General features: G+C 42.1%; 1 protein-coding gene across 2 annotated transcripts in view; it reads left to right on the top strand.

Moving 5' to 3' along the window:
* The window catches only part of TAC1 (tachykinin precursor 1), a 32,678-nt gene extending 23,049 nt beyond the window's left edge, over positions 1 to 9,629 (top strand). For both annotated transcript variants that reach the window (XM_061586212.1, XM_061586211.1), the window contains one exon: positions 9,044 to 9,629. In XM_061586212.1, the coding sequence (XP_061442196.1) occupies positions 9,044 to 9,093 (50 nt within the window). In that variant the 3' untranslated portion in view covers positions 9,094 to 9,629. The remainder of the gene's footprint in view (positions 1 to 9,043) is intronic.
* Positions 9,630 to 26,404: the final 16,775 nt, after the last annotated feature.

The following is a 26,404-nucleotide window of genomic DNA, read 5'->3' as shown; positions in this document are numbered from 1 at the left end:
CCTTGCCTTGAGAAAACAATTTGCAATCCCCACGACTGTTCCGGCTTCAAGGTTGAAGCCAGGGGAGCCCCTCGGAGTGAAATTGACATGACACTGACTAGACCCCCCCTCCAAGAAAAACCCTTTCTTCCTTTTTTTTTAATTAGCTAGTTGGAGACAGGTTTTGTGTGTGTGTGAGGGAGAGACTGTGCCTCCTGTCACATAGCTGGTAATTGGCAGGTAGGTTTTGGAGAGATGTGGAGGTGGCTCAGGCTACCCCCGGAGTTGCTCCTTTCCCCCTCCACTGGGGTGGTGTGCAGCAAACTGGAAGGGAAAAGCAGCACTTCGCGTGCAGCTGCTGAAGTTGTTAGCTTGGGTCATAAAAGTGATTTCAGTGGAAAACATTATGCACTCTGGGCGGCCCCGTTTCCATCACGCCAGGGCATAGACGACGCCGATGCCACATGCTTCCCAGTCCAACATTCCCTTCCTGTAGACCTGTGGCGCTGTGTGGAAAAGTTGAGGGGGTAGTTCAGCTTCGCTTTTGCAAAGCCGAGGGAATTTGGGTGGAAAGAGTTCAAACCATGCTGAAGTTTAAGAAAGAAAGAAAGAAAGAAAGAAAGAAAGAAAGAAAGAAAGAAAGAAAGAAAGAAAGAAAGAAAGAAAGAAAGAAAGAAAGAAAGAAAGAAAGAAAGAAAGAAAGAAAGAAAGAAAGAAAGAAAGAACAGGAGTGAAGGAAGGCAGTTTACTGGGGGAGAAAGGGGAGAAGGAAAGGAGGGACTGCAGTAATTCAGGAGCATTCAGTTGGAAGTCGCTTGTTAAGCCAATGGAAACAAAATGGAATTCATGGAGAGTTTAGTGGGCAGAGAAAGGGGAGTATCCGAAAGTGACGATCCACCCCCCAGCAAAAAGCATTGGAGCAAAGCACCTACATGGGAGTAACACTGTGAAGCAGAGATGGTTTTTCCTTCACTTTTTGCATTATCCCCAGGTTGGTTTGATGAGGATCTAAAGGGACAAACTGCATCCTAGCTTCTCTTTGCCTGCAATGTCATTTGAACCCTGCTAATTAAATGGGGGTGCAAGCAGCACCAATCTCACATTAACTTACTGTGTGAACAAGCCCTAAGTGTGATGCCAAAAAATTCAGCATGGGAAGTGTCTTCTTTTTTAAAAAGATATTTTCCAGGCTTGAGTTCAGTCAAATGTTGAAGCAGAAATAGTAGTTACATACCCTGTAATTCACAGTTTTCTCATGTCAGAGTAGTCCTTTTCAAAGTATCTGAGCTGGATTTTGGCCTGGCTCCAAGCTCCCTGTGCAACATCAGAACGCTGGGATCAGTGTCTTATGAGAAATCATCCCATAGTAGCCTGACTCTAAGAGAGACTTATGGAGATCTCCTTTCAGAAAGATATCATATGGACATTTGAGATCTCACAAGTGAGACCTGCAACAGGGTTCCAGGCAGACAAATGGATAAATATGCCCACTTATATTATGAGATGGAAGGGACTCAAGCCAATTCACACTCCCTCACCCCAGTTTTCCGACTGCGTTCTCTTTCTCCATAAAATAAGTTTGAATCCAAAGGCCCTGCCCCCATGAGAACTATGCTGTTATCTATGGGATCTAGGCCCGTTCTATCTAATGAGAATGGCAGGCAACAGTCACATCCAAACCAGAAATTTATTCCATTTTAAACAGTCATGGCCTCCCCCAAAGAATCCTGGGTAGTTTGTGAAGGGCTCTGAGTGTTATTAGGAGACTCCTATTCCTCCAACAGAGCTTCAATGTCCAGAGTGGTTAAACAGTCAGCCCCTCTTCCCAGAGAATTCTGGGAATTGGAGCTCTGTGAGGGGAATAACAGTCTCCTAGTAACTCTTACCACGGATGTATCGGATGGGTTGTCTATGACTCTTTCGAATGTTCAAAGTTCCGGACATCCTTTAGCTTTTAATATGTGGTACCCTTCCTTTTTGACAGGAACCAAAGAAAATTTAGGAACGTGGGAAGCTGCTGTATACTGAGACAATTGGTCCATCTGGCTCTATAATGTCTATACTGACCGGCAGTGCTTCTCCAGGATTTCAGACAGGGAACACTTACAGGCCTATTTGGAGATGTCAGGGATTGAACCTTCTGCATGCAAAACAGATGTTCTACCACTGAACTACAGTCCTTCCCCTAATTTTTCACCTCTCATCTGCCCCTCTAAGGCACCAGGGGAGTCTTGAATCAGGACCTCCAGTAGGCAGCCTTTATCACACTACCCTCTACTAGTACTCCAGTCCCATAGCCAGCTTGATAGAGCCAAAGGCATCCTCCAGGATTCAGTCATGGCCTGAATATTGTCAGCTGATCCAACAGCTTGACTGCTAGCCAATGGAGATGCACCAGGCACTATAAAACCTTTCCTTCCAAGCCAGCTTCTCAGTCTGAACTGCTGCCTAGCTGGGCCTGCAGCTATGATCATGGCTCCTGACGCTGGCTCATTTGACTAGAACCTACCTGCATCAGACTCAGAACTTGCTGCATCCTGTTGCAGAGCTAAGCTCCAGACCTGACAACCCCAGTCCATCCACTAGCCAAATCTCTAGGGGTGCATGTGCTTCTCCTCCTACATTTTCACATACCCTTTTCTGAAGACTGAGATGAGAGAGACATTGCAAAATTCCTCCTTGTAGCCTCACTCAGTGTGCATCTTGTACAGAGCAACAGCACCATGAAGGGCTACATACTCTTTAAAATAATAATAAAAGGAACAGATCAAAAGGTGAACTACTTTTTTAAAAAGCAAGTCCAAGGGGGGGAATTAGAACTGAAGAATATTGTTTATTTATTTTAATACACTTCTATCCAGGCCTTCTTCCATCATGGAACCCAAGGTGGCATATATGTGGTTCCCAAGTGGTCACCCATCCAGGCACTGACCAGGCTCAGACCAGCTTAATTTCAGCAATGTGGTGGCCCCATGTGTCTTCAGACCATAACCTGGGAGTAGCAGAGCAAGAGGGGGGAATGCTTAACCTTCCTACAGCTTTTCTGTTCTAAATCCCCCCACCCTTGGAGGATTCTAAACTCATGTGGCTCACAAACACCAATATCCTATATGTATTTACTCACAATTCAGTTCCACTGAGTTCAGTGGCGCTTACCTCTAGGTAAATGGGCAAAGTGTGAGTCAATCAGTTGTAAAGTTTATATTTACTACTGATCTCTCCATTCCTTCTCCAAGATTCCATTACAGCTGAAGGACTTGAATTCTTGGTCACTATGCAGTTCTTGTGGTGGTTCACACAGAGATCCACGTGGGGGGGGAGTTCAATTCTGTTCACCTTTAAAGATGACCCTTCCTAACTCACGCTTTCTGAAATACTATGCAAACTGAAACACAGTCATCCTCTGAAATCTGCACTTTTCTAAATTTTACAGTGCAGTTCTCCAGCCACGTTATGTGTACAGAAATGCATATAGTAGGGTGAAATGTGCATAAAAGTACATATATTAGTAACAATAACATACAAAAATGCATTATATTAGGGAAAAGTGCTTTGCAAAAGTGTGTGTATTAGACAAAATGACATAAAATGTGTATATTAGAAGAAATGCACACTAAAACGCTGGCAAATTTTCAGAACAACTTTTTTTTTTTAAGTGACAACTTGATGTGGAAATGTGGAGAACTGGACTTAAGAATGGAAAAATGAGAAACTGAGAGAAACCAAATGGCCAGATTTGCCCATCCCTAATCACAGATTCCTCCCCCTTTCCCTTTAAGTTTATTTGGGAAACTGCTGAACACAGCTTAAGATTCATGAGCATTTTCCTCCTGATTTCTTTATTAGGTGACTTTTTTATTTCAAGATGGCTTGTGGGATGACACAATCAAGAGAGTATCTGACAACAAAGGATCACTGAACATCTTGCCAGAAGCATCTGTGGGAAACACCTTGCAAATATAACAGCCAGGGAGCTAACTATCTGATGCTGTGCAATGCTTACTTAGAAGTCTCACCATATTCAGTGGCACTTACTACTATGTAAGTGTACATAGGATTGCAAACTGCATGGCTTTTTGCAGATCCCAGGCAGTATGTAAAGCACTTCATTTGGCCTGCCCCCTCTAGTTCCAACTGCTTAACATCATGAATAGTAATAAATTTAATCTTTCACTTTCAGCCGCAACCATCTCTGGTTCTGTATCATGATCATGAAAATACACTTGACCTCCAATTGTTAAGAGCAAAGGGGTGATTGTGGATGATCTTAACTATACAGACCCTTATTAAGGCTTATTTTCTATCTTGCAGTAAAATGTTGAAGGTAGGGCAATTTGTGTTTAAGTAAAACTGTACCAATGTTCTGGAGTGAACATTTAACTGCTACGTGTTCTGTCCTTAGAACTGTTATTAAATGTATGACATTCTAAAAATCCACATCATAACCGTGAAAGGCAAAGAAAGGGGTCAGAGAAAGAATAGGAATTACTTTTAGCCTATTGCATGCCGGCTGATTGTTCTCATTGCCCTCGTAATTCTATGATGTCCAACTGAATTTTCACAGAAGCTAATGATTTGGAAAACAAGCATGAAAGGGAATTAGCTGCTCTTACAACATTGTAATGCTTCAGGGGGGTTTTGCTATCTGAAATGAGTGGCAGACTTCAATCGTTCTGGAATATAGAAGTATTTCTTTGTCTCATAAACAACTAACTAACTCAACCAGTACATGAACAGCTACAGCAATGAATGAAGAATTACTTACCCCATAGTACCCCAACCCCAAACCAATGTTGGTAATTGGGCTACTGGGCATTTCTTGAATAAAGTCAGTGGCATTTCTTGAGTTAGTGATGTTACGTCCGTAGGGATGGGGGATATATTTGATTCGGTTTGCATTTAGAGGCAAGCCTACCTAATTCACAATAACGTGCACATTTGGAGAATTCACACTAAAATGCTGATGAATTTTTACGATGAATGTTTTTCTTTTAAAAAAATCACAAACTGATGTGGAAATGTGAAAAAAGGAAGTTAAGATTGAGGCAATGAAAAACTGAGAGAAGTCTAAATTGGCAGATTTGCCCATCCCTAGTTAACAGTTTTCTCTCTGTGGCTTTCCCTGGGCTCTTCTGTCTGGTCTCTCATCCTCAGATGCCCCAACAGTCCTTCTTTGCCTGACTTCCACTTTCTCTCCTCCCCATTCTGGGGCCCTCTCCTTTCTCCAGCTTGGGTGCTAAGACCCTTAGGAGCAAGCATTACTGCAGGAGTGTGGGACACTGTGGCCTTCCAGATATTGTTGGACTCCAACTCCCATCAGCCTCAGTCAGCATGGCCAATAGTCAGGGATCATGGGAGTTGGAGTTCAACAGCACCTGGTGGGCCATAGCTGGTATAATAACTCTATGGCTGGTTCACAGGAAAATTCATATACTGGAAAAGGCACCCTTCAGTTGGGATATATAAACTCAACTTGAGACCTACAGAGGAGATATCAGATAGAAAATGCAAGGAACAGACTTCCGGGAAGGGTGACTTCGCTTGTGCCTGCTTTTGGGACGGGCTCCCGCCTCAAAAGAAGCTTATTCAGATATAAATCAGTCAGAACATTTTTTTTTTTGACTGATGAAATTTCTCCCGGGCAGGGAGAAACGTAGAGATCAACCTCAAAGCCTGTTTTTGTTGGGAGGACTGGATTTCATTAATTTATGAGATAAGGTCCAGCCAACAATGCCGGACGGACTTCCTAACAAGCTCTATCTGCTTAAGCGATACGTTTATCTTTTCTTTAAAGAGAGAACGGACTAACAGGCAAGCACCCTTCTTTCTATTATTTTTTTTACTTGGTTTAAATTGTTGCAGCAAAAGGAGATTTGTCAGATTGATCGGCTTTGGACAACTTCTGGGTGAGATATAGCTCTTCTCTGTTATTCACGAAATTAACAGCTTATCTCTGTTTCTGTCGCAAAAAGCTGTCCTGGAAGTGCATTCTAAAGATAATAAACAGAAGAGGGATTTCTATTCCTGATTTCTATTCCGAGGAATATTATATTGTCTGGGACTATTCTCTTTTTGGTCTATTTTATTTTGACGAATCTGCTTCTTCACGACGCCACTAACTGTTTTGATGCTGGGAACTAAATTTGTTTTGCATTCTTGAACATAGAGAGATAAGGCAGGTTGCTCTGTTTATACTGTGATGTCATCAAGCCTGGAATATTAACCCAATTGTTGCTGAAATAAGAAGTGGTTCTTCTTTATTTTTGTTTTGCTTTGTTTTCGTGGTTTTAAAAATGGCAATCAAGAAAGTGGCTGAGAATCTGGAAGTAATTATGTTTCAGAAAATAATGGATGAGATTGAGATAACGAAACAAACCCTGCGACAGGGTAGTAAGGAGCTGAAAATTGAACTGAGCAAAATGACGCAGGAGCTTAAAGAAATAGGGGATCCTGTGAGAGAGGAGAATGAGATCAGAGATGAGAAAAGAAAAAATAAAGGGAAGATACAAGCCCTGGAGATTGGAACAAATGTGGAATTGGAAAAAGATCTGGAGTTTATGGATTTTAGAAATAAAATCTACTGTTTGGAATTTAACGTTATCTCTGAAGAAATTAATGAAGATATTAGAGATAAAGTTATCAATGGCTTGGATAATCTTCTGGACTGGAATGATGTGATGGAGCTTGATATAGAGAAAATCTATGGAATTAACTGCAGCCATGTGACAATGGAAAAACTCTTAAGAGATGAGCCAGTGCATTTTGTAAAAAAGAAGAACACAGATATGACTTTACAACAGTATTTCAGCAACTTATTCAGAATGGATGGCAAGAAAATATTTGGGATAGAGGAAATTCCCATCAGACTCTTATTATATGACTATGGCTACAACAGCAAGATTATTATGGAATACTGATAATGGAAGATTGGACACTGAAATTACTGGACTTAACAGGACTATTGAAGATGGAAGATGGAACTAATAGGGATAATGGAATAATGGCTATTGAAATTATTGGACCTAACAGATTCTGATGAGATGGATTAATCAAAATGTTTATTTGGACTATGGTTATGACAATAAGATTATTATAATTATTAACGAGATGGATTAATTGACATGTTTATTTGGAGAAAAATTGATATATTTCTTAAAGAATTGAAACCTCTCTTTGACTTTTTGTGGAAAGAATAAAGTAATGTTTATGAGATTTGATGATTAATTAAGATAACTACTGGAGGAAAGTGATTTTATAATATGATTTAAGAGACAGGATTGTTATATATTGTAGACCTATAACTGATTTGATATGTGACAAATGGGAAGTCAACATTTTATTTTTTTTTGTTTAATCATTTTTGTTTTGTTTTGTTTTTTGTCTTTGAATGTTTTATGATTTTGTTTTCTATGTTTTATGAAAATTTGAATAAACATTATTGTAAAAAAAAGAAAAGAAAATGCAAGGAACAGTATGTTTCACTGGTGGGAAGGGCACTCTCATCTGAAAAACAATTGATCCTAAAAGCCATGTGTGCAACATTTTGTTGGACTTCATCAAGTCTGACTGGCAGTGAGGTGCAGGAGGGAGGATGTCAAAGAGCTGTGCCAGTCCAAATATTATTGTAGTAAATGCTAATAGCATTGGTGTGCGTGCGTGCGTGTGTGCGTGCGTGTGTGTAATGCATATAACAGGTAGAAAGGTGATGGCAAAGCCTTAGGATGCCACCTGTTTCTCTGGTTTTACTTTTTATCACCTTTGAGAACCATGCAAAAAGGAATTGAGTCCCATTGCTTGCCTCTCTAAGTGCCAAGCTATAAAGACAACACTGATTTCGGTATGAGTTGGGCACCCATAGAATTAAAGAATCATGGACTTAGAAGGGATCTTGGGGGTCATCTAGTCCAACCTCATAGTATTCCTCACAGCATTCCTGACAGATAACCATCCTAGCCTCTGGTTAAATACCTCCATCAAAGGAAAAATCACCACCTTCCAAGGCAGTCTGTTCCATTATTGAACAGCTCTTACCATTAAGAGGTTCCTTCTAATACTCATACGAAATCATGTGCAGATATATAAAGACAGCTACCATGTCTGCCTGTCCTTAATGGGAGAAGTTTGCTGTGCTCAGGTCCTGCTTTTGGGCTTCCCATAGGCATCTGTTTGACCACTGTGAGAACAGGATGTTGGCCTAGATGGGCCACTAATCCAGCAGTGCTCCTCATATATTCATATGTTCTAATGTCCTCTTGTCATAAGAACATAAGAACATAAGAAGAGCTTGCTGGATCAGGCCAGTGGCCCATCTAGTCCAGCATCCTGTTCTCACAGTGGCCAACCAGGTGCCTGGGGGAAGCCTGCAAGCAGGACCCGAGTGCAAGAACACTCTCCCCTCCTGAGGCTTCCGGCAACAGGTTTTCAGAAGCATGCTGCCTCTGACTAGGGTGGCACAGCACAGCCATCATGGCTTGTAGCCATTGATAGCCCTGTCCTCCATGAATTTGTCTAATCTTCTTTTAAAGCCATCCAAGCTGGTGGCCATTACTGCATCTTGTGGGAGCAAATTCCAGGCAAAACATACTCAGCACTTTCAATCGTTCTCCATAAGAATTGGTTTCCAGACCCCTCACTGGCCTGATCACCCTCTGGGCACACTCCAGTTTGTGATAGGAATATAGGAAGGTGCCTTATACCAAATCAGGCTATTGTTCCATCTAGCTAAGTATTGTCTACACAGACTGACAGCAGCTGTCCAGGGTTTCAGGCAGGAGATATTCCCAGACCTACCTGGAGATGCTGGGGATTGAACCAGGGACCTTCTGCATGCAAGGCAGATGCTCTGCCACTGAACTGCAGCCCTTCCCCATCCTTCTTAAATGTCAGTGTCCTCCTTAAAACGTGGCACCCAGAACTGGCCTAACATGCACAGGATACCGAGGAATACTGACTGCATTGCACTTTATATTTCTAGACCAATTTATTGTAGTATATGAGACTCATATATTCAAATTACATTCAGAGTAACATGTCATACTTGATTGTTGTTTTGTTTCCCTCCCAGGATCTTCTGAATGGAACACGGCACAGATGTATGACAGGAGACGTAAATGAGACCTTCCAGACCATTCTTTGTTGAAATTGTTTAAGTGGCCAAGTTAGTGTATTATAAAAGAGCCATTGTAAGGAATTATTTATTTAAGTCTGAACATTTTTTCTTAGTTGTAAATTCAATTTTAAAAAATTATGATTTTTTTTCTGTTGTGGTAGCGATACATGCAGTATGCAGGTATGTGGTAGATGAATTCTACTATGACAACTCCATACGGAATACAGAAATCAGTGGTGTTTCATAACAAAGCACATTATTTGATATGTTCTGTGAAAGAGATATTCTTTTTTAAACATTTTAAACCAAATGTTTAAAAAAAGTGGTAAAGAAATAAAAAAATCTTTTGTTAATTTATAGCAATTGTATCAGCTTCACTACCAACGCCAACTTGATCTGGTGTCTAGTGCCTCAATTTGTGTTCATAGCAAAAAAAATGTACTGTAATTTCTGTAGCTAAAATATATTTGTATCATTGCAGCATGTTTTTTTTCCGTTTCATGCCTACGTATATATTTTAGAAAAGAGAGATTTAAATGTGCATCTAGAAGTCTTCATTTCACTATCTGGCATTTTACAGCAGTTAACACTTTAAATAAAAGAAAGATCTACTCTGGGGATTTTGCAACTCACACTCCATGATGTAATTATTTCAGACAGGAAGCACTTGATGAACACACACACCAGAGCAGGTGTGCAGGCGGGATGGAGATGGACCAATCAGGTATTAGCTGTGTTTTCTCACATCTCTCGATGCAGTATCAACTGAGATCCCTTAACTAAGTCTGGGGTAGGAAACCTGTGGCCCTCCAGGTGCAGCTACACTATAAGTTCCATCATCCCTGACCATTGGCCATGCTGGTTAGGGTTGATGGGAGTTGGAGTCCAATCTTAAGGGCCACAACAGGTTCTGCACCCCTCATCTCAGTAGCTAATAGAACTTCCCAACACCCTCCCCTCCCCCCCATGGACCACTTGGAAATTGCTGAGGGTCTTGGCGGACCACTTCATGAAGTTTCTGCCCCTTGCAGCAAGTGTTACGTGCTATGCTAGATGCTGCATTATTTTTAATTATATTTTTACAGATAGACCACCACTGGTCCGCAGACCACTGTTTGGGAATCCCTACAACAAGAGTGCCCCTCCAGGCAGCAATAATGCAATAACACTCTGCAAGGATCACAGAATAACTAATAAAGTGGAACGATGTGTGGACGATCCACTATAAGCACATCATTACTACACTATTATTGCACCAATGATATGTTGCAGAATACACCTGCAAAAAAACTGCCAGTCTGGAGCAGCCCTTACATCACTTTTATTTTAATGCAGAGGGTGATAAGAGCAGTCACAGCTTTTCCTGCTGATCAGCCCTGTCATGTACCCCCTTCCCTTGCCAGCTGAGTGGCATACTGGAAGTACTGGTAAATTACAACAGGTTGGGAAAGGGGTGGATTGCAGGGACAGGGAGGAAACAGACAGGACAAGTCAATGGCTGCTTTATCTCCTGCTCCATCATTGGGAAATTTGGAGTGCAATCCTATGCATGTCCCATTGAGTTAACTGAGTTGTAGCCATGGTGGTTATACTTGACATAGGTCCTTGCGTGAAACACATTTATTTTTGGAGGAGGGACCTCCCAATTTAGTTTGATCATACACCAGTAGCCAATTACATACCTTCTCATCAGAGATGAAACATTATTATGAGAAGACATTTAATTAAATATTAATTAAATATTTAAAATATGCATAATCATCATGCACATCAAAATTATTATACAGTGTAGCCAATAAAATATATAAGGATAAAGTTGACAATGACATTGAACTTGTCAAAGATTATCAATACCTTGGCACAGTCATTAATCAAAATGGAGACAATAGTCAAGAAATTAGAAGAAGGCTAGGACTGGGGAGGGCAGCTATGAAAGAACTAGAAAAGGTCCTCAAATACAAAGATGTATCACTGAACACTAAAGTCAGGATCATTCAGACCATGCTATTCCTGATCTCTATGTATGGATGTGAAAGTTGGACAGTGAAGAAAGTGGATAAGAGAAAAATCAACTCATTTGAAATGTGGTGTTGGAGGAGAGCTTTCTGCATACCATGGACTGTGAAAAAGACAAATAATTGGGTGTTAGAACAAATTAAACCAGAACTATCATTAGAAGCTAAAATGATGAAACTGAGGTTATCATACTTTGGACATATAATGAGAAGACATGATTCACTAGGAAAGACAATAATGCTGGGAAAAACAGAAGGGAGTAGAAAAAGAGGAAGGTCAAACAAGAGATGGGTTGATTCCATAAAGGAAGCCACAGACCTGAATTTACAAGATCTGAACAGGGTGTTTTATAACAGATTGTCCCGTTCAGAGCCAAAATAATGAGGCTGGAGTGTGTGTGCAAGTAAATCTCATTTTATTAGAGTAATGGTTACATCAAAGGCATTGCGCTTCATAGGAAACCCTACACTAACTCACTAAAGTCCCTAACTATACTCTAGACATGCTCTGCAGCGTGTGAAGGAAGTTGACTCAACGACCCCCCACTGGGAGCGGCAGGCTTATATAGGAAATGTTTTTGAACGTAATCTCTGACTCCTTTGTAATTCCTGTCTTTGCCCTGTCCGTTTCTCGCGGCGACGGGAATGAGGAGACAGGGGACGCGCATCCAACAGCTCATCTGAAGACACCTGCTCCCGAGTAACAGGCTCGAGGTCAGGGGGCGGTGCCACGCTGGAATCCTCCTGGGAACTGCTTGGAAAAGGAGGAGCTGGCACTGACTCTGAAGCTTCCTCCCCCAAGTCCTCTGCATCAACTGGGGGCAGTGCGCTCGGCTCCTCAGAAAGGGTGTTACTCGTGGGAACTGGCTGAAGACCAGGCTGCCCCCCTCCCACACGATCCTGCTCAGACACAACAATCCCTAACTCGGCTTCTTCTGGCTGCGGAGGTGCCTGAAACTCATGCCTCCCCCCTTCCTGTCCCTTCTGAGTTGGCTGCAGCGCAACACAGACGGTACTGGAGACAGCTGATTCATAGGATTGCCACAAGTCGTAATCGACTTGAAGTCACATAACAACAAATATGATGGATAATTATGACATATGACAAGGATGAGGAACCGTTTTCAGCCTGACGGCTGCATTCTCTTCTGGACAACCTTCCAGGGGTTACATGCCAGTGATGGGCAGGACCAGAGCATAAAGCAGGCTAGTTTCCACACATGGTCACACATCCCTCTCTATCTCCCATCCATCCAAGCAAGAAGCATTATCAGAGTTCAAGGACACATTCCAGCCAGCCAAGGAGGCTGCAAAGCAGGTATGGTAGGGGATGCAGCCTAGAAAGAGTCCCAGGGGCCAGATAGGCCTGGAAGGCCACATTTGGTGCCCAGGTTTGAGATTTCCCATCCCTGGTATATGATAATTGCTATATATGATGGATGATAATTTAAGAGTTTGGTGGGGCCCCCAGAATCTGTGGACTCTCATGCACTGCACATTCTGCATATCATATATGGCCGGTACTGGGGCTTAGTCCCACGTAAATGAGTATAGGATTGTAGACATGAAATTTCCCACCTCTGATTCTGGGAATCCTCCGTTACAACCCTACAGTATCATTCGTGATTGATTTTACATAATGTTTTTGCACAATGAGCTTTTAAGAAACCCATACCAGGTGCCAGTTTTTTAGGACTCTAATAGAGCATGGGAATGGAGCCTGAGGGAAACAGTATGTTCCTCTTGCATCTAGTCCCCAAATTCAGAGAACGCCCTCCACCTGAAGAATAAAGCAGATTAAAAGCCTGAAACCTCCTGCTGAAGCCTCAGACTAGTCTAGAGAAAGATTAAAAGGATGCTATGGTTGCTAGGCAACAGCAAAAATTCATTGGGTAACATTGGGCCTTATCCAGTACCATGGCTTGTATATTGGGGTGCTCGTTCTGTACATGACACTTCAATTACTGCTTTGTTGTAATTCTTTGAAAAGGTTTAATAAAAGCAGTTTAAAAAAAAAATGTTTGTGCCTGGTGCCAAACATCGGCAGCATAGGTACCAGGCAAGCCTCTTTAAGAAAGGCATTTCATAATCAGGGTGCCATTGCTGGGAAAGCCCTATCCCTTGTCACTGAATAGCATACCTTCAGTGCCAGCCCAAGACACCTTGCTGCCTCAGGTGAAAGACAAGGTGGTGAATCCTTTGATTCCACATGCAAAAGCCAACTAGAGTGGCAGCGGAATCTAACTTCAACATTAACCATGGAGCAGCATCTTCTAGAGCACCTCAGGGTAGCAGGATAGCTTAGCGGGTACAGGTCAGGCCACATAGCACATATCATGACCCTTGAACTCAGTCACTCACACTACCAAGGAAGACATAGATGAGAAAACACAGGCTGCATCTCTTCCACAACATGGAAGTCAGCAGCTGTTAGGCAACGACCCTCTAAATCAGTACAGCCAAGGCAGAACCAGCTGCAGTACAGGCCTTGCCAGCCTACATAAGGTGTCAGATGGGCCCATTCCAGCTGGTCAAGGAGGCTGCAAAGCAGGTATGGCAAGGGATGCATCCTAGTCTTTCCTGAGACAATACTTTTAAAGTTCAGCTAGCAGGGTTGCTGGGAACTGATCTGCCCTAGAAGAACAGGTTAGCATACACAGCCCTGCCCCTACCCACCTGCCAGTATCTCCCTAATGGCTGGGCTAGTCCTGCATACAGCTATGATAAAGAAGGCACTTGGAGAAGGGTCTTAACAGTTTGTTTTGGGAAGACGAGCTCTTCCAGGGTCCTCCATTCTGGTATTTATTTCAGTGGAATGTGGTTCCAAGTAAGACTACTTAGGTCTATGAATTAGGGAAAGGAGCTCTTGAGATTAGTTCAAAAAGAATGAAAATCCTTTAATTATCTGTTCCCTGCCTCTTTCTTACCTAAGGCAAATGGTGGGCTGGGGTCATTAGTAGAGCATTGCTGAAGTTTGAACCTCAGTGATTTATTTATTTGTTTTTCAATTAATTTTTATTCAAATTTTCAAAATCAAGACAATACAAAAAGAAAAACACAAATTAAAACTAATACAATAAAAAGAAACAAAAAAAACCTATCGACTTCCGATTTGTCGTAGTTCAGCTATAGGTCTATAATATATAACAAACCTGTCTCTTGATAAATTATAAAATCACCTTCCTCCAGCAGTTATCTTAGTTGGTATCAAATCTCATTAACATCATATCATTTTATTCTTCTACAAAAAGTCAAAGAGAAGTTTCCAATCCTTGAGATATATGTCCATCAATTTTTTTTCTAGATAGACATGTCAATTAATCCAACTCTTCAAGTCTATTAAATCCAGTAATTTCAAATTGCTCTTCTTCCTTTATCAGTGTTGATTCCATCTTCCATCTTCCATCTTTACGCACCCAATAATCTTGCTGTCATAGTCATATAATAAGAGTCTGATAGGGATTTCCTTCATCACAAATATTTTCTTGCCATCATTTCCGAACGTATCACTGAAGTATTGTTGCAGAACCGCATCTCTGTTCCTCTTTTTTACAGAATGCACTAGCACATCTCTTGAAGGGTTTTTCATTGTCACAAAACAGGAATTAATTCTGTAAACTTTCTCCATTTCAAGTTCCATCAAATCCTTCAAGTCCATGAATTTTTTCGAACCAATGATATCTTTATCTCCAGTCTCTTCACCAATTCCTTCAGGGACAGCGCTGAATTCCAAACAGTAATATTTGTCTCCAGGATCCATCACAGCCAGGAAATCCAAATCTTTTTCCAAGACCATATTTAATCCAATCTCCAAGGCTTGAACCTTCCCTTTAATTTTTCTTTCATCCTTTTTTAATTTTCCAAATTTATCTTTGTTCTCCTTTCTCATAGAATCCTGAATTTCTTTCAGCTCCTGTCTCATTTCGCCAAATTCACTTATCATCACTTGTCTGTTATGTCTGAGTTCTTGTTTTGTTAACTTAATCTCATTCATTGTTTTCTGAAACATATCTAAAGAGAAAGTCCCTTCTTGTACATCCATGATCTCAACCACTTTCTTGATTGTCATTCGTAAAACCAAAAAAAAACACAATCCCTTCAATTTCCAATGTCCCAAGCAAAGAACAGTTTATTTCTTTATCCAGTTACAAAGGAGTTAATCTTTCAAGCCAGCTGACATCACCCTCTAAACAAGACGAACTGCCCTATCTCTTGTATGTCCCAAAGTGCCAAAACAACTTTAATTCACAGCATCCAAATAATTAGTAGCAGGAAGAATGAGCAGATTCGTCAAAAAAAAAAAAAAAAGTAAACCGGAAAAAATAGTCCCAGACATATATTACTCAAAAGTCTTATAAATCAAAAAAAAAATTTCTCTTTAAAATTAGAAACCCCTCAGCCGTTTATAATCTTTATAATGTTGAATTCCATGCCAGCTTTTTGCAATAAAAATAAAGATAAACTATTTCTATTTTCTTCCCCTTAGCTCCGTGAATAAAAGAGAAAGCTATGACTCACCCAGGATTTCTTAATTGCTGGTTCTTTGACAAATCTCTTTAGCTGTATTGATAACAAAATAATGAGAAAAGACAGGAGAATGCTTGCCTGTTAATCCGTTTTTCTTTGAAGAAAAAAAAAACGGCTCACTTAATCAGTTGAGCTGGTTGGAAATCCTAGCTCCGTCCGAGCTGCTGGAAGACCTTCTTTCGCAGAATTCCAGCCTCCAACACACACAACAAAGCTCTGTGGAAAATCTCTACGTTTCTTCCTTATCCGGAAGAAATTTTCCCCAGTCAAAAAGCCCTTCTGACTGGTTTTAAAACTGAAAAAGTTTCCACCAAGACGGGAGCCCGTCCCAGAGGCAGCACAGGTGGAGCGATCCTCCTGGGAAGTCGAACTTCAGTGATTTATAATGCTCACTTCAAATCTGAGATGAGCATTGCAGCATCCACAGTTCTTTTCCATCTTGGATTGTAATCCAAGTCAGAGAAGAACTCCTCTCTCTCTCCCGTCCCAGATTCACTCCTATCTCACCCACCCCTCAAGCCTTCCTTCTTCTCTACACACTCTGCTTACCTGCTGTGGAAGAAAACAAAGCTTCACATTGTTTTTAGATGAGACCTGTTAGAGGCACCTTTATTTTGGGAGCAAAGTTCAAACAGCTGTTTGGAGAGAATGTCAGACTGACATGGAAACACCATGAATGCCAAAAGCTCTCTGCTTCTTCATTTTTTACAGCATATATTTATATGGTTCCCTAAAGCACATGTAACCCAAATTACAGCATGTCATCAATTTAGTATGTCATCTTGACATGTATTACTGTCCTGCACATGGAATAGAGAAAATTAAGCACTTCCCCTAATTAATGTTTATCAGCAGTTTAAAGTCTAAGGGTCACGTACATGCAGCTTGCAAATTATTTATTTATTATTTTATTTAGATCCCCCCCTTCCTCCCAGCAGGAGCCCAAATACTTTAACATGTTTGCTCTTCTCCTGTTCTACTTGCATTACAGCATCAACATTATTCTCGGAACGTCTTTTTAGCTTTCCCTCTTAGTACATTAAACAAAAACATTCTAGCCATCATTCTTTGCACTCACAAATCTGAACCAAAGTTAAGGCCTAGCTTTTGTTACTTCCACACTACTCACTCTGCTTACCCCCCTGTATCAGTCAATTTGATAGCAGGGCACTGCTACTTCCGTTGCCAGAAATGGATAAGAAGGGGGAAGATACCTGTTGCTCCTTACCTCACTGCGCCACAACAGTAAGGAAGTTTGAAGGGGGGGGGAGAGAATATAAGAAGAGCCCTGTTGGATCGTACCAAAGGATCTCACAGTGGCCAACCACTGGGAAGTCCTGAAGTAGGACCTGAATGCGACAGTGCTCGCCTCGCTTGTGATTTCTAGCAACTGGTATTCAGTCGTACAGCCTCTGACGTTGGAGGCAGAATATAGCCATCATTACTAGTAGCCTAGTCACTGATAGCCTTACCATCCATAAATTTGTAGGAACCCCTTTTAAAGTCTTCACTATATCATATGAAAAGGTCTTACATATGAGACCCTATTGCAACTGCCACAGGTGTCATCGGGAGTGCAAAGGGTCTAAGCAAAGATTGTATTTGATCTCAGAAATAACTAGATTTTTTTCTGATTGTTTAGGACTTCAGTTCTATTATTGCAGCAAGAGTTCTACTATTGCTACTAGCAAGAATTTTTGACAGAATTGTAGAAGCAAACATTAGGGGATTACTGATGAGACATGGCCTAAGAAAAAATAACAAGTAATTGCAAATTTGCAAAAAATTCTACTGATGTTGCCCCAGAGCAAAATGCCTGAGAAGGAAACTGACCAATTGCTGCCAAGTTACAAGCTATATTATGTTACAAGATAGCAAGGTGGGAGGGATTTTGACTGAGTCTTAAAAAAACTATTGGTTTCTGTGGAGAGTTCAGAGCATGATGGAGCATAGATCCACATTCCTTAATCTGACGTCACCTGCTGTATTCAAGTATGAATCCATGCTCCGTTTGTCTTTTTCAGTTTTCAGTTTTCTATGTTTTGCTTCTAATATAGATTATTTTTGCACAAAGGAGGGGGGGTCCTGCCACAAAACTTCACGAAAGCTGAAGCAATTATCTATCCTCTCAAACCAGTGAAGTAAAAACATTCCAACAATTACAGAAACAATGAGCAAATGTTTAAAAGACAATTTAGCATGTCCTTCAAAGCTACTGAGATTTATTCTAGAAATGCATATATAGCTTTGGCTTATTATGAATACCTTTTTTTCCAGGTACAACAATATAGATTTGAGGATGCTTCATATTCACAGTTGAATCTTCTTGTCGTGATGGACTTTTAATGGATCTTTCAGGAGCAATTGCTGACTATCATTCTGAAAACAATGTAAAGATAAGAGTATATTTAAGCTCTACAAAGCATTATCCCAGTGTGTATATCTGGCATTCCATGGCCATATTTCCCCCCTCTGTATTCATATATACACCCTATGGAGCAGATCTGCCCCACCCTACTCTACCACATCCCTTTAAGATAACCCAGTTTCCTTTGTTTTAGGATACGTCATGGCTCCCCTCCAGTTCACAAGCTGAGGGAAGATTGGGCCTAGCAGGGAAGCTGGACAACTCATGCCATAATTAACACTTTGATAGCCCCTGCCTATTGACACCTTGATTGCCTTTTGCCACAAAAATGCCAGTCTGGTGTAGTGGTTAGAGTGCCAGACTGGGACCTGGGAAACTAGGGTTCAAATCCTCACTCAGCCATGAAGCTCACTGGATAACCTTGGGCCAGCCACTGTCTCTCAGCCTAACTTACCTCACAGGGTTGTTGTTAGGATAAAGTCAGGAGGGGGAGAATCATGTTTGTATGCCACCTTGAGCTCCTTGGAGGTAAAGTGGGATATAAATGTAATCATAAATAAATAAAATAAATAATAATAATAATAATAATAAAATTTTATTTGTTAGTCACCCATCTGTCCGAATTAACAGACACTCTGGGCGACGTACAACAATACAAAATACAATATAAAACAATAAAACAATATACAATCAACAATTCACAACATCAACATCAATTCATCTAAAACCATCTTTCAATTAATATACCATAAAAACTAATCCGCCCCAGAAATCCCATAGGCCTGCCTGAATAGCCAGGTTTCTAAGGCTCGGCGAAAAGCCATCAGGGAGGAGGCATGTCGAAAGTCAAAAGGAAGCAAGTTCCAGAGGGTGGGGGCCACAATCGAAAATGCCCTCTCTCTGGTCCGCACCAGCCTAGCTGTTTTCACCGGTGGGACGGAGAGAAGGTCTTGTGAGGCTGATCTTGTTTATAATATAAACAATTTTAAATTTTATTTATAAAATAAAGTGCTGTGGTTATTTTCCAGGCTATATGCAACTTCTGTGATTGGCTGCTTAGAGCCAATTTGTTGATTTGAGCCCACCTGAGTCAAGAGCCCTTAAAAATGGAATGTCATCAACATTCCTTTCTTCTGTCCTTCACTGTTCATCAGACTGTCCATGATGCCATGTTACTCAGAAGGAGACCAGAAGCTCAAGTCCCTGGGTAGGTGCATAGGTTAGATTTGCAATGATTATTTTTTCCTCCTCTTTCATACACCATTCTGCTTTTTCCCTTTTGCTCCCTTCAGTCTTATTCTGAATAAACTCTCTTGAAATCCACTGCTGGGGGTTGAATTGCATTTGTGACTACTCACGAGCGATTGTGTTCTCCCTGCAGTGTCTAGATCCTTTGGATCCATGCTATGCACAGAGTGAACCGAAGGGAAACAACTTGTCCAGCTCCCCAGGGGGGGATGGGTGCAAGCGTTCTCCTCTCCCTAATTAATTTCAATTACTAACAGCCTTGCTATTGGCACTTGTCTCAAGGTCAGAGAAAAAAGTAAGGGACGGTGGCAGCATATTTCAGGTTTTGGAGGCGGGAGCTACTCCTCTCCCCAGGAAAGGGGGCTTTCGGGCTCTCCACTACATATCCCTCAACCACCTCCACAGGGCTTCTCAAGAACCATGAGCAGGGAAAAGATCTCATTTTCAAAAAGGTTTACCCCCATATTTTCATTCATTCATTATCAGAATTTGTATACCACTTAATTGTAAACAAAACCTCTAAGCGGTTTTAAAGAGTATAAAATATACCTTAAAACTGTCAATAAAAGTAAAAGTTAACAGTTTTTTTAAAAAAAATTAAAAATATACATTATAAGCTAAAATTACAGATTAAAATAAAATAAAGTAGATTGCCTTGGCTGTTTTATTATAGTTTTAATTTATGCTTATTTTAATAGTTAAGAACATAAGAACATAAGAAGAGCCTGCTGGATCAGGCCAGTGGCCCATCTAGTCCAGCATCCTGTTCTCACAGTGGCCAACCAGATGCCTGGGGGAAGCCCGCAAGCAGGACCTGAGTGCAAGAACACTCTCCCCTCCTGAGGCTTCCGGCAACTGGTTTTCAGAAGCATGCTGCCTCTGACTAGGGTGGCACAGCACAGCCATCATAGCTAGTAGCCATTGATAGCCCTGTCCTCCATGAATTTGTCTAATCTTCTTTTAAAGCCATCCAAGCTGGTGGCCATTACTGCATCTTGTGGGAGCAAATTCCATAGTTTAACTATGCGCTGAGTAAAGAAGTACTTCCTTTTGTCTGTCCTGAATCTTCCAACATTCAGCTTCTTGGAATGTCCCCGAGTTCTTGTATTATGAGAGAGGAAGAAGAACTTTTCTCTATCCACTTTCTCAATGCCATGCATAATTTTATACACTTCTATCATGTCTCCTCTGAGTTCTGTGTAAACTGCTACATGAGGTTCGCCCAAAAAGCAATATATAAATATCTTACCTAAATAAATCATAAATCTATACCAGTGACCTGACAGTAATGCATCATTCATCCAATGAAGTCCATGAAAGCTTATTTATTTATTTGATTTATATCCCGCCCTTCCTCCCAGCAGGAGCCCAGGGCAGCAAACAGAGGCACTAAAAACACTTTAAACATCATAAAAACATACTTTAAAATCCATTAAAACAAAACATCAAGACTTTTTTTTTTAAAAAGGTTTAAAACATTGGGGTTTTTTAAAAAAAAGTTTTAAAAACATGTTAAAAAGCAATTCCAACACAGACACAGACTGGGATAAGGTCTCAACTTAAAAGGCTTGTTGAAAGAGGAAGGTCTTCAAAAGGCGCCAAAAAGGTAACAGAGATGGCGCCTGCCTAATATTTAAGGGTAGGGAATTCCACAGGGTAGGTGCCACCACACTAAAGGTCCGTTTCCTATGTTGTGCAGAACAGACCTCCTGATAAGTAGGTATCTGCAGGAGGCCCTCACCTGATAAGACGGTCTTTCGGGTATCCTGGTCCCAAGCTGTATAGGGCTTTGTACACCAAAACTAGAACCTTGAACTTGGCCCGGTAGCAAATGGGCAGCCAGCTTATGCTATGGTATGGTCATTTGGTTAAAAGAATAAAACAATATGATAGAAAAAATACATAAACAACTTCCACCCAATAAATAAAGCCAAGCCATTAAACAGCAATTAAAATACTCTGGCTTCCATGTATGAAAAAGTATTTCTGAATCCCCTAGCAATCAATTTCACTAACTAACCTTAAGTAAAGTATTATGAGGCAGGCAGGCGAGGATTTCTGATTGTGTGTTGAAGAACACTCATGGAAATTTCCATATGTAATGAATGAATGCAAAAATAGGGACAAATCTGAATGTAGCTGTGAAAGACCTAGAAAAGTCCTCTTGCTCGGGTGTCTTTTGATATAGTAGCTCAAAGAAGTGCATGTATGGACTGGGCCCATTCACAAAACACATTCACACACCCAAAGGTCAAATAGGGAAATCAGTTGACAATTCATATTTGCAGTTGCCCATATTTGTGGCCTACATTTTAGCCCAAAACATAGTCAAATGTGCACTTTGGGATTCAGTTATAGAATGTGCATGTCCATGTTGTGGAAAGATTCACAGCAATTGGGAAAAAAGAAATGTAATAATAGCACTATTCTGTTTGCTTCCATACATTTCTTTTTGCCTCAGAGCAGAATTTATATCTAACCATTATTCCTTCCTACATATGCAAATAGTAGGGTTACCAGGTCACAAGCATCCCAAAACTTGAGATTTTAGGGGCGGGCCCGAGTGATGTCATGGGGCGGGCCCGAGTGATGTCATTAAGCATGATACATTAAGCATCAATCACAGTTGCTTGGAGCATACAATTAAAAAAAAATCTGACTGGAAATTAAGCTAGACATCTTAGCTAAAAGATGGAGCCTGAGTAGGAAACATTTAATCTAGCCTACTTGCTTTCGGAAAGAAGGGTTTAAGTGCCTTCAGGCCAGGCCAGTCACCAGAAGGTCACTGTAGGAAGAAAGGAGCATAGTGTTGTGGAGATGTTAGATTTATTTATTTATTTATTTATTTAATTTCATTTATAAACCGCCCATAGCCAATGACTCCCTGGGCGGTGTACAACATACAATAATACAATAAATGAACAAAATCACAGATAAAAATACAAATTCATAATAACACTAAATGATATTAGCATAGCTAAAACATTAAAACAGTAAAATACATAGAAATATATTAAAATGCCTGGGAGAATAGGAAGGTTTTAGCCTGGTGCCGAAAGGATAGCAGCGTAGGCGCCAGGCGTACCTCCTTGGGGAGACTGTTCCACAATTCGGGGGCCACCACCGAAAAGGCCCTAGATCTTGTCATTACCCTCCGAGCCTCTCGGTGAGACGGTACTCGGAGGAGGACCTTAGATGTCAAACGAAGTGTACGGGTAGGTTCATAGCGGGAGAGGCGTTCCATCAGATATTGCGGGCCCACACCGTGTAAGGCTTTATAGGTCAAAACCAGCACCTTGAATCTGGCCCGGAAACAAATCGGCAACCAGTGCAAACGGGCCAGAACAGGTGTAATATGTGAGGACCACTTGGTCCTCGTCAGTAGTCTGGCTGCTGCGTTTTGCACTAGCTGCAGCTTCCGAACCGTCTTCAAGGGCAGCCCCACGTAGAGTGCATTACAGTAATCCAATCTAGAGGTCACTAGAGCATGAACAACTGAGGCGAGGTCATCACCACCAAGATAGGGGCGTAGTTGGGCTACCAAACGAAGATGGTTAAACGCATTCCGAGCCACCGAGGCTACCTGAGCCTCGAGTGACAAGGAAGGGTCGAAAAGAACCCCCAGACTACGAACCTGTTCCTTCAGGGGGAGTGTAACCCCATCCAGAACAGGATGAACATCCTCCATCTGAGCGGAAAAGGCACTCACCAACAGCGTCTCAGTCTTGTCTGGATTGAGTTTCAGTTTATTAGCTCCCATCCAGTCCATTATCGCGGCCAGGCAACGGTTCAGCACATCAACAGCCTCACCTGAAGCAGATGAAAAGGAGTAATAGAGTTGCGTGTCATCAGCATACTGATGGCAACGCACTCCAAAACTCCGGATGACCGCACCCAGAGGCTTCATGTAGATGTTGAAAAGCATGGGGGACAGAACCGATCCCTGAGGGACTCCACAATGGAGAGTCCAGGGTATCGAGCAATGTTCCCCAAGCACTACCTTCTGGAGACGATCCGCCAAGTAGGAGCAGAGCCACTACCAAGCAGTACCCCCAACTCCCAACTCCGCGAGTCTCTCCAGAAGGATACCATGGTCGATGGTATCAAAAGCAGCTGAGAGATCAAGGAGAATCAACAGAGTTACACTCCCCCTGTCCCTCTCCCTTCAAAGGTCATCGTACAGGGTGACCAAGGCTGTTTCTGTGCCAAAACCGGGCCTAAAACTGGATTGAAACGGATCTAGATAATCGGTTTCATCCAAGAGCGCCTGGAGCTGGCTGGCAACCACCCGTTCCAAGACCTTGCCCAGAAATGGAACATTCGCTACCGGTCGATAGTTGTTCAAATTATCTGGGTCCAAGGACGACCTCTTCAAGAGAGGTCTCACTACAGCCTCCTTGAGACAACGAGGGACAACTCCCTCACTCAAGGAGGCATTGATCACTTCCTTGGCCCAGCCGGCAGTTCCAGCCCGGCTAGCTTTAACTAGCCAAGAAGGGCAAGGGTCGAGTACCGACGTGGTTGCACGCACCAGTCCAAGCATCTTGTCAACTTCCTCAAGCTGCACCGACTGAAACTCATCCAACAACTGAGGACAAGACCGTGATCTAGGTACCTCAATGGATTCAACTGTCCTAACATTAGAGTCGAGGTCCCTACGGATGCATGCGATTTTATTTCGGAAGTGCCCCGCAAACTCGTTGCAGCGGGCTTCAGATGACTCTGTAGTATCCTGAGGGCCAGAGTGTAAAAGCCCACGTACTATCTTAAAAAGCTCCGCTGGGCGGCATAAAGATGATCTAATAGTGGCAGCAAAATAACACTTTTTTGCTGCCCTTACCGCTTCTATGTACAACTTAGTGGAGGCACTTACCAAAGCATAATTGCATCCATCAGGAGTTCGCCTCCACCTACACTCAAGCCTCCTCCTCTCTCGTTTCATCACTCTCAGCTCCGGGGTATACCACGGAGCTGTATGAGCTCTACATCGAAGGGGGCGTGCAGGAGCGATCGTGTCAACAGCCCGGGTCATTTCCATATTCCACAGTTCGACCAGGGCCTCGACAGGAGCACTAGTCTTATCAGCCGGAAAATCTCCCAGAGCCTTCTGAAAACCCAAAGGATCCATTAGTCTCTGGGAGCGGACCAACTTAATAGGTCCCCCACCTTTGCAGAGGGAAAGGGACGCCGTAAGTCTAAATCTCAGCAGGCGGTGATCTGTCCATGACAATGGGGTAGATGAAAAACACCCCACCTGCAGGTCACCATCTCCATGTCCAGTGGCGAAGATCAAATCAAGAGTATGTCCCGACACATGCGTTGGTCCAGTAGAAAATGTAGATGGGAGCATTTGGGAGTAAAGATGGATGCCCCTGAAGGCTGCAATTCTAAACACACATACTAAGGGACTAAGCCCCCATAGAACTCAACAGGACTTACTTCTGAGTAGATATAGTTTGGATTGTGCTGTTGGTAAAGCTTGACTAGGGATCCTCTGCAAAGACATCCATATCCAAGCAGGGTTGACAACCCCTTGCCTGGAATGCCCTGCCCTTATCTTTTAATGTGGCTGCTCCAAACTTCTTTACAGAGTTGACCCTTCACTTCAGAAAGAGGTCTGAGAAATGAGTAAGAGTAAGAAGGTTCTCTACCCTTTCTGTCTGCATAGATGCCCTCATCCTTCCCCTGTACCCAGCAGAAGCCCTGGGCCAGGCGGGATGCAGTGGCATCTCGTAGAGGACACCCTCCCCTTTCATGGGGTGTATGATTTGTCCTGGCCCAGAGCAGATTTTGGGGTGGGCACCCCCAGTTACTTATTTTTTCCTGTATGTTTTGATCTGCTTTGATTTTGCATAGATGCCCTCCTCCGTGCCCTGTGCCCAGCAGCAGCCCTGGGCCAGGTGGGACACAGTGGCATCTCGTAGAGGACACCCTCCCCTTTCCTGGGGTATATGATTTGTCATGTCCCAGAGCAGAGTTTGGGGTGGGCACCCCCAGTTACTTATTTTTTATGATTTTATGACATCATTATGAATTTATGATAATATCAGAAGCCTGATGATTTTGATTGCATAAATGTATTGTTATTCTTGACGGCGAGAGTCCCCCGATCACAGTGATATATCATACAGGGTACCCCAACATATATTTTGGGGTTCAGAGACATGTTATGTTTGGTTTGAAGTTGCTTTAGTTGTCAACTCTTCTTTTTTAGTGTTTTGAACTTTCAAGCAAATAAGGAACTGGGAACTAGGAACCAACTTCAGCGTTGTATCAGTTAAATAGATTAAACAGTTGCGGGGGGGTGGCTGACGTTTTGGTGTGTATCTCGGGAACCAGACCACCTAGAAACTTTTTTTAAAAAAATTGAAGCTGAGAGTCCAGAGATTAAGGGGTGCTAGCCGGAGAGCCAGAGGGCCCCCCAAAAACTGGAGACTCCGGCCAAAAACCAGGTACCTGGTAACTCTAGCAAACAGCCACTCACAGGGCCCATCCATACAACTGTATAATCAGCAATGTTATAGCTTTGTGTCCTCATTAATTTGCCGTCGTCCATGTGATGTTGCAAACTAGCATGGATTTTCACATTCACAAATCCGCATTAGAAATACCACTGTATCGAATCAATCACATTAATGTCTGTGAGCTTGGATGCGATGCCGTGGACTTTCCTCCAATAGGCAGTCCATGGGCGTTCCTCTATCATATGCCAAGCCCCTTGTCTCCTTCCCACCCAATAGCATATCCACAAACCTGCACATGCATGGGAATAATAATAATAATAAAAAAGATATACATTTCTGTGCTTTTCCAAAAAAGTGCATGAAAAGCAAACAACTGCTATGGTCCAATCACTGAAAAGAGGTGGACTTAGGGGACTGGCCAATGCTAAAGCAATTTAGACACACAAAAGAAGCCCACACATATGAATGCTTGATAATTGGGTTTTCACAGTAATCCAACCACAAACAGGACATGTATGGATTTCGAGGCCACCATCTGAATATGGAAAATGAGGATTTTGCGGTTAGGTATGGGTGGGCCCACTTATAACAACAAGTAATTGCTACAGGATTAACGAAATACACACTATCAGCATAGAAACTACAATTCAGGGTGTATACAGAGACATTCCTTAAAAAGAAGACTTGCCACAGT

Source organism: Rhineura floridana, chromosome 10 (genome assembly GCF_030035675.1).
Source record: "Rhineura floridana isolate rRhiFlo1 chromosome 10, rRhiFlo1.hap2, whole genome shotgun sequence".
Taxonomy (NCBI): domain Eukaryota; kingdom Metazoa; phylum Chordata; class Lepidosauria; order Squamata; family Rhineuridae; genus Rhineura; species Rhineura floridana.
This window is presented reverse-complemented; position numbering and strand designations above follow the sequence as displayed.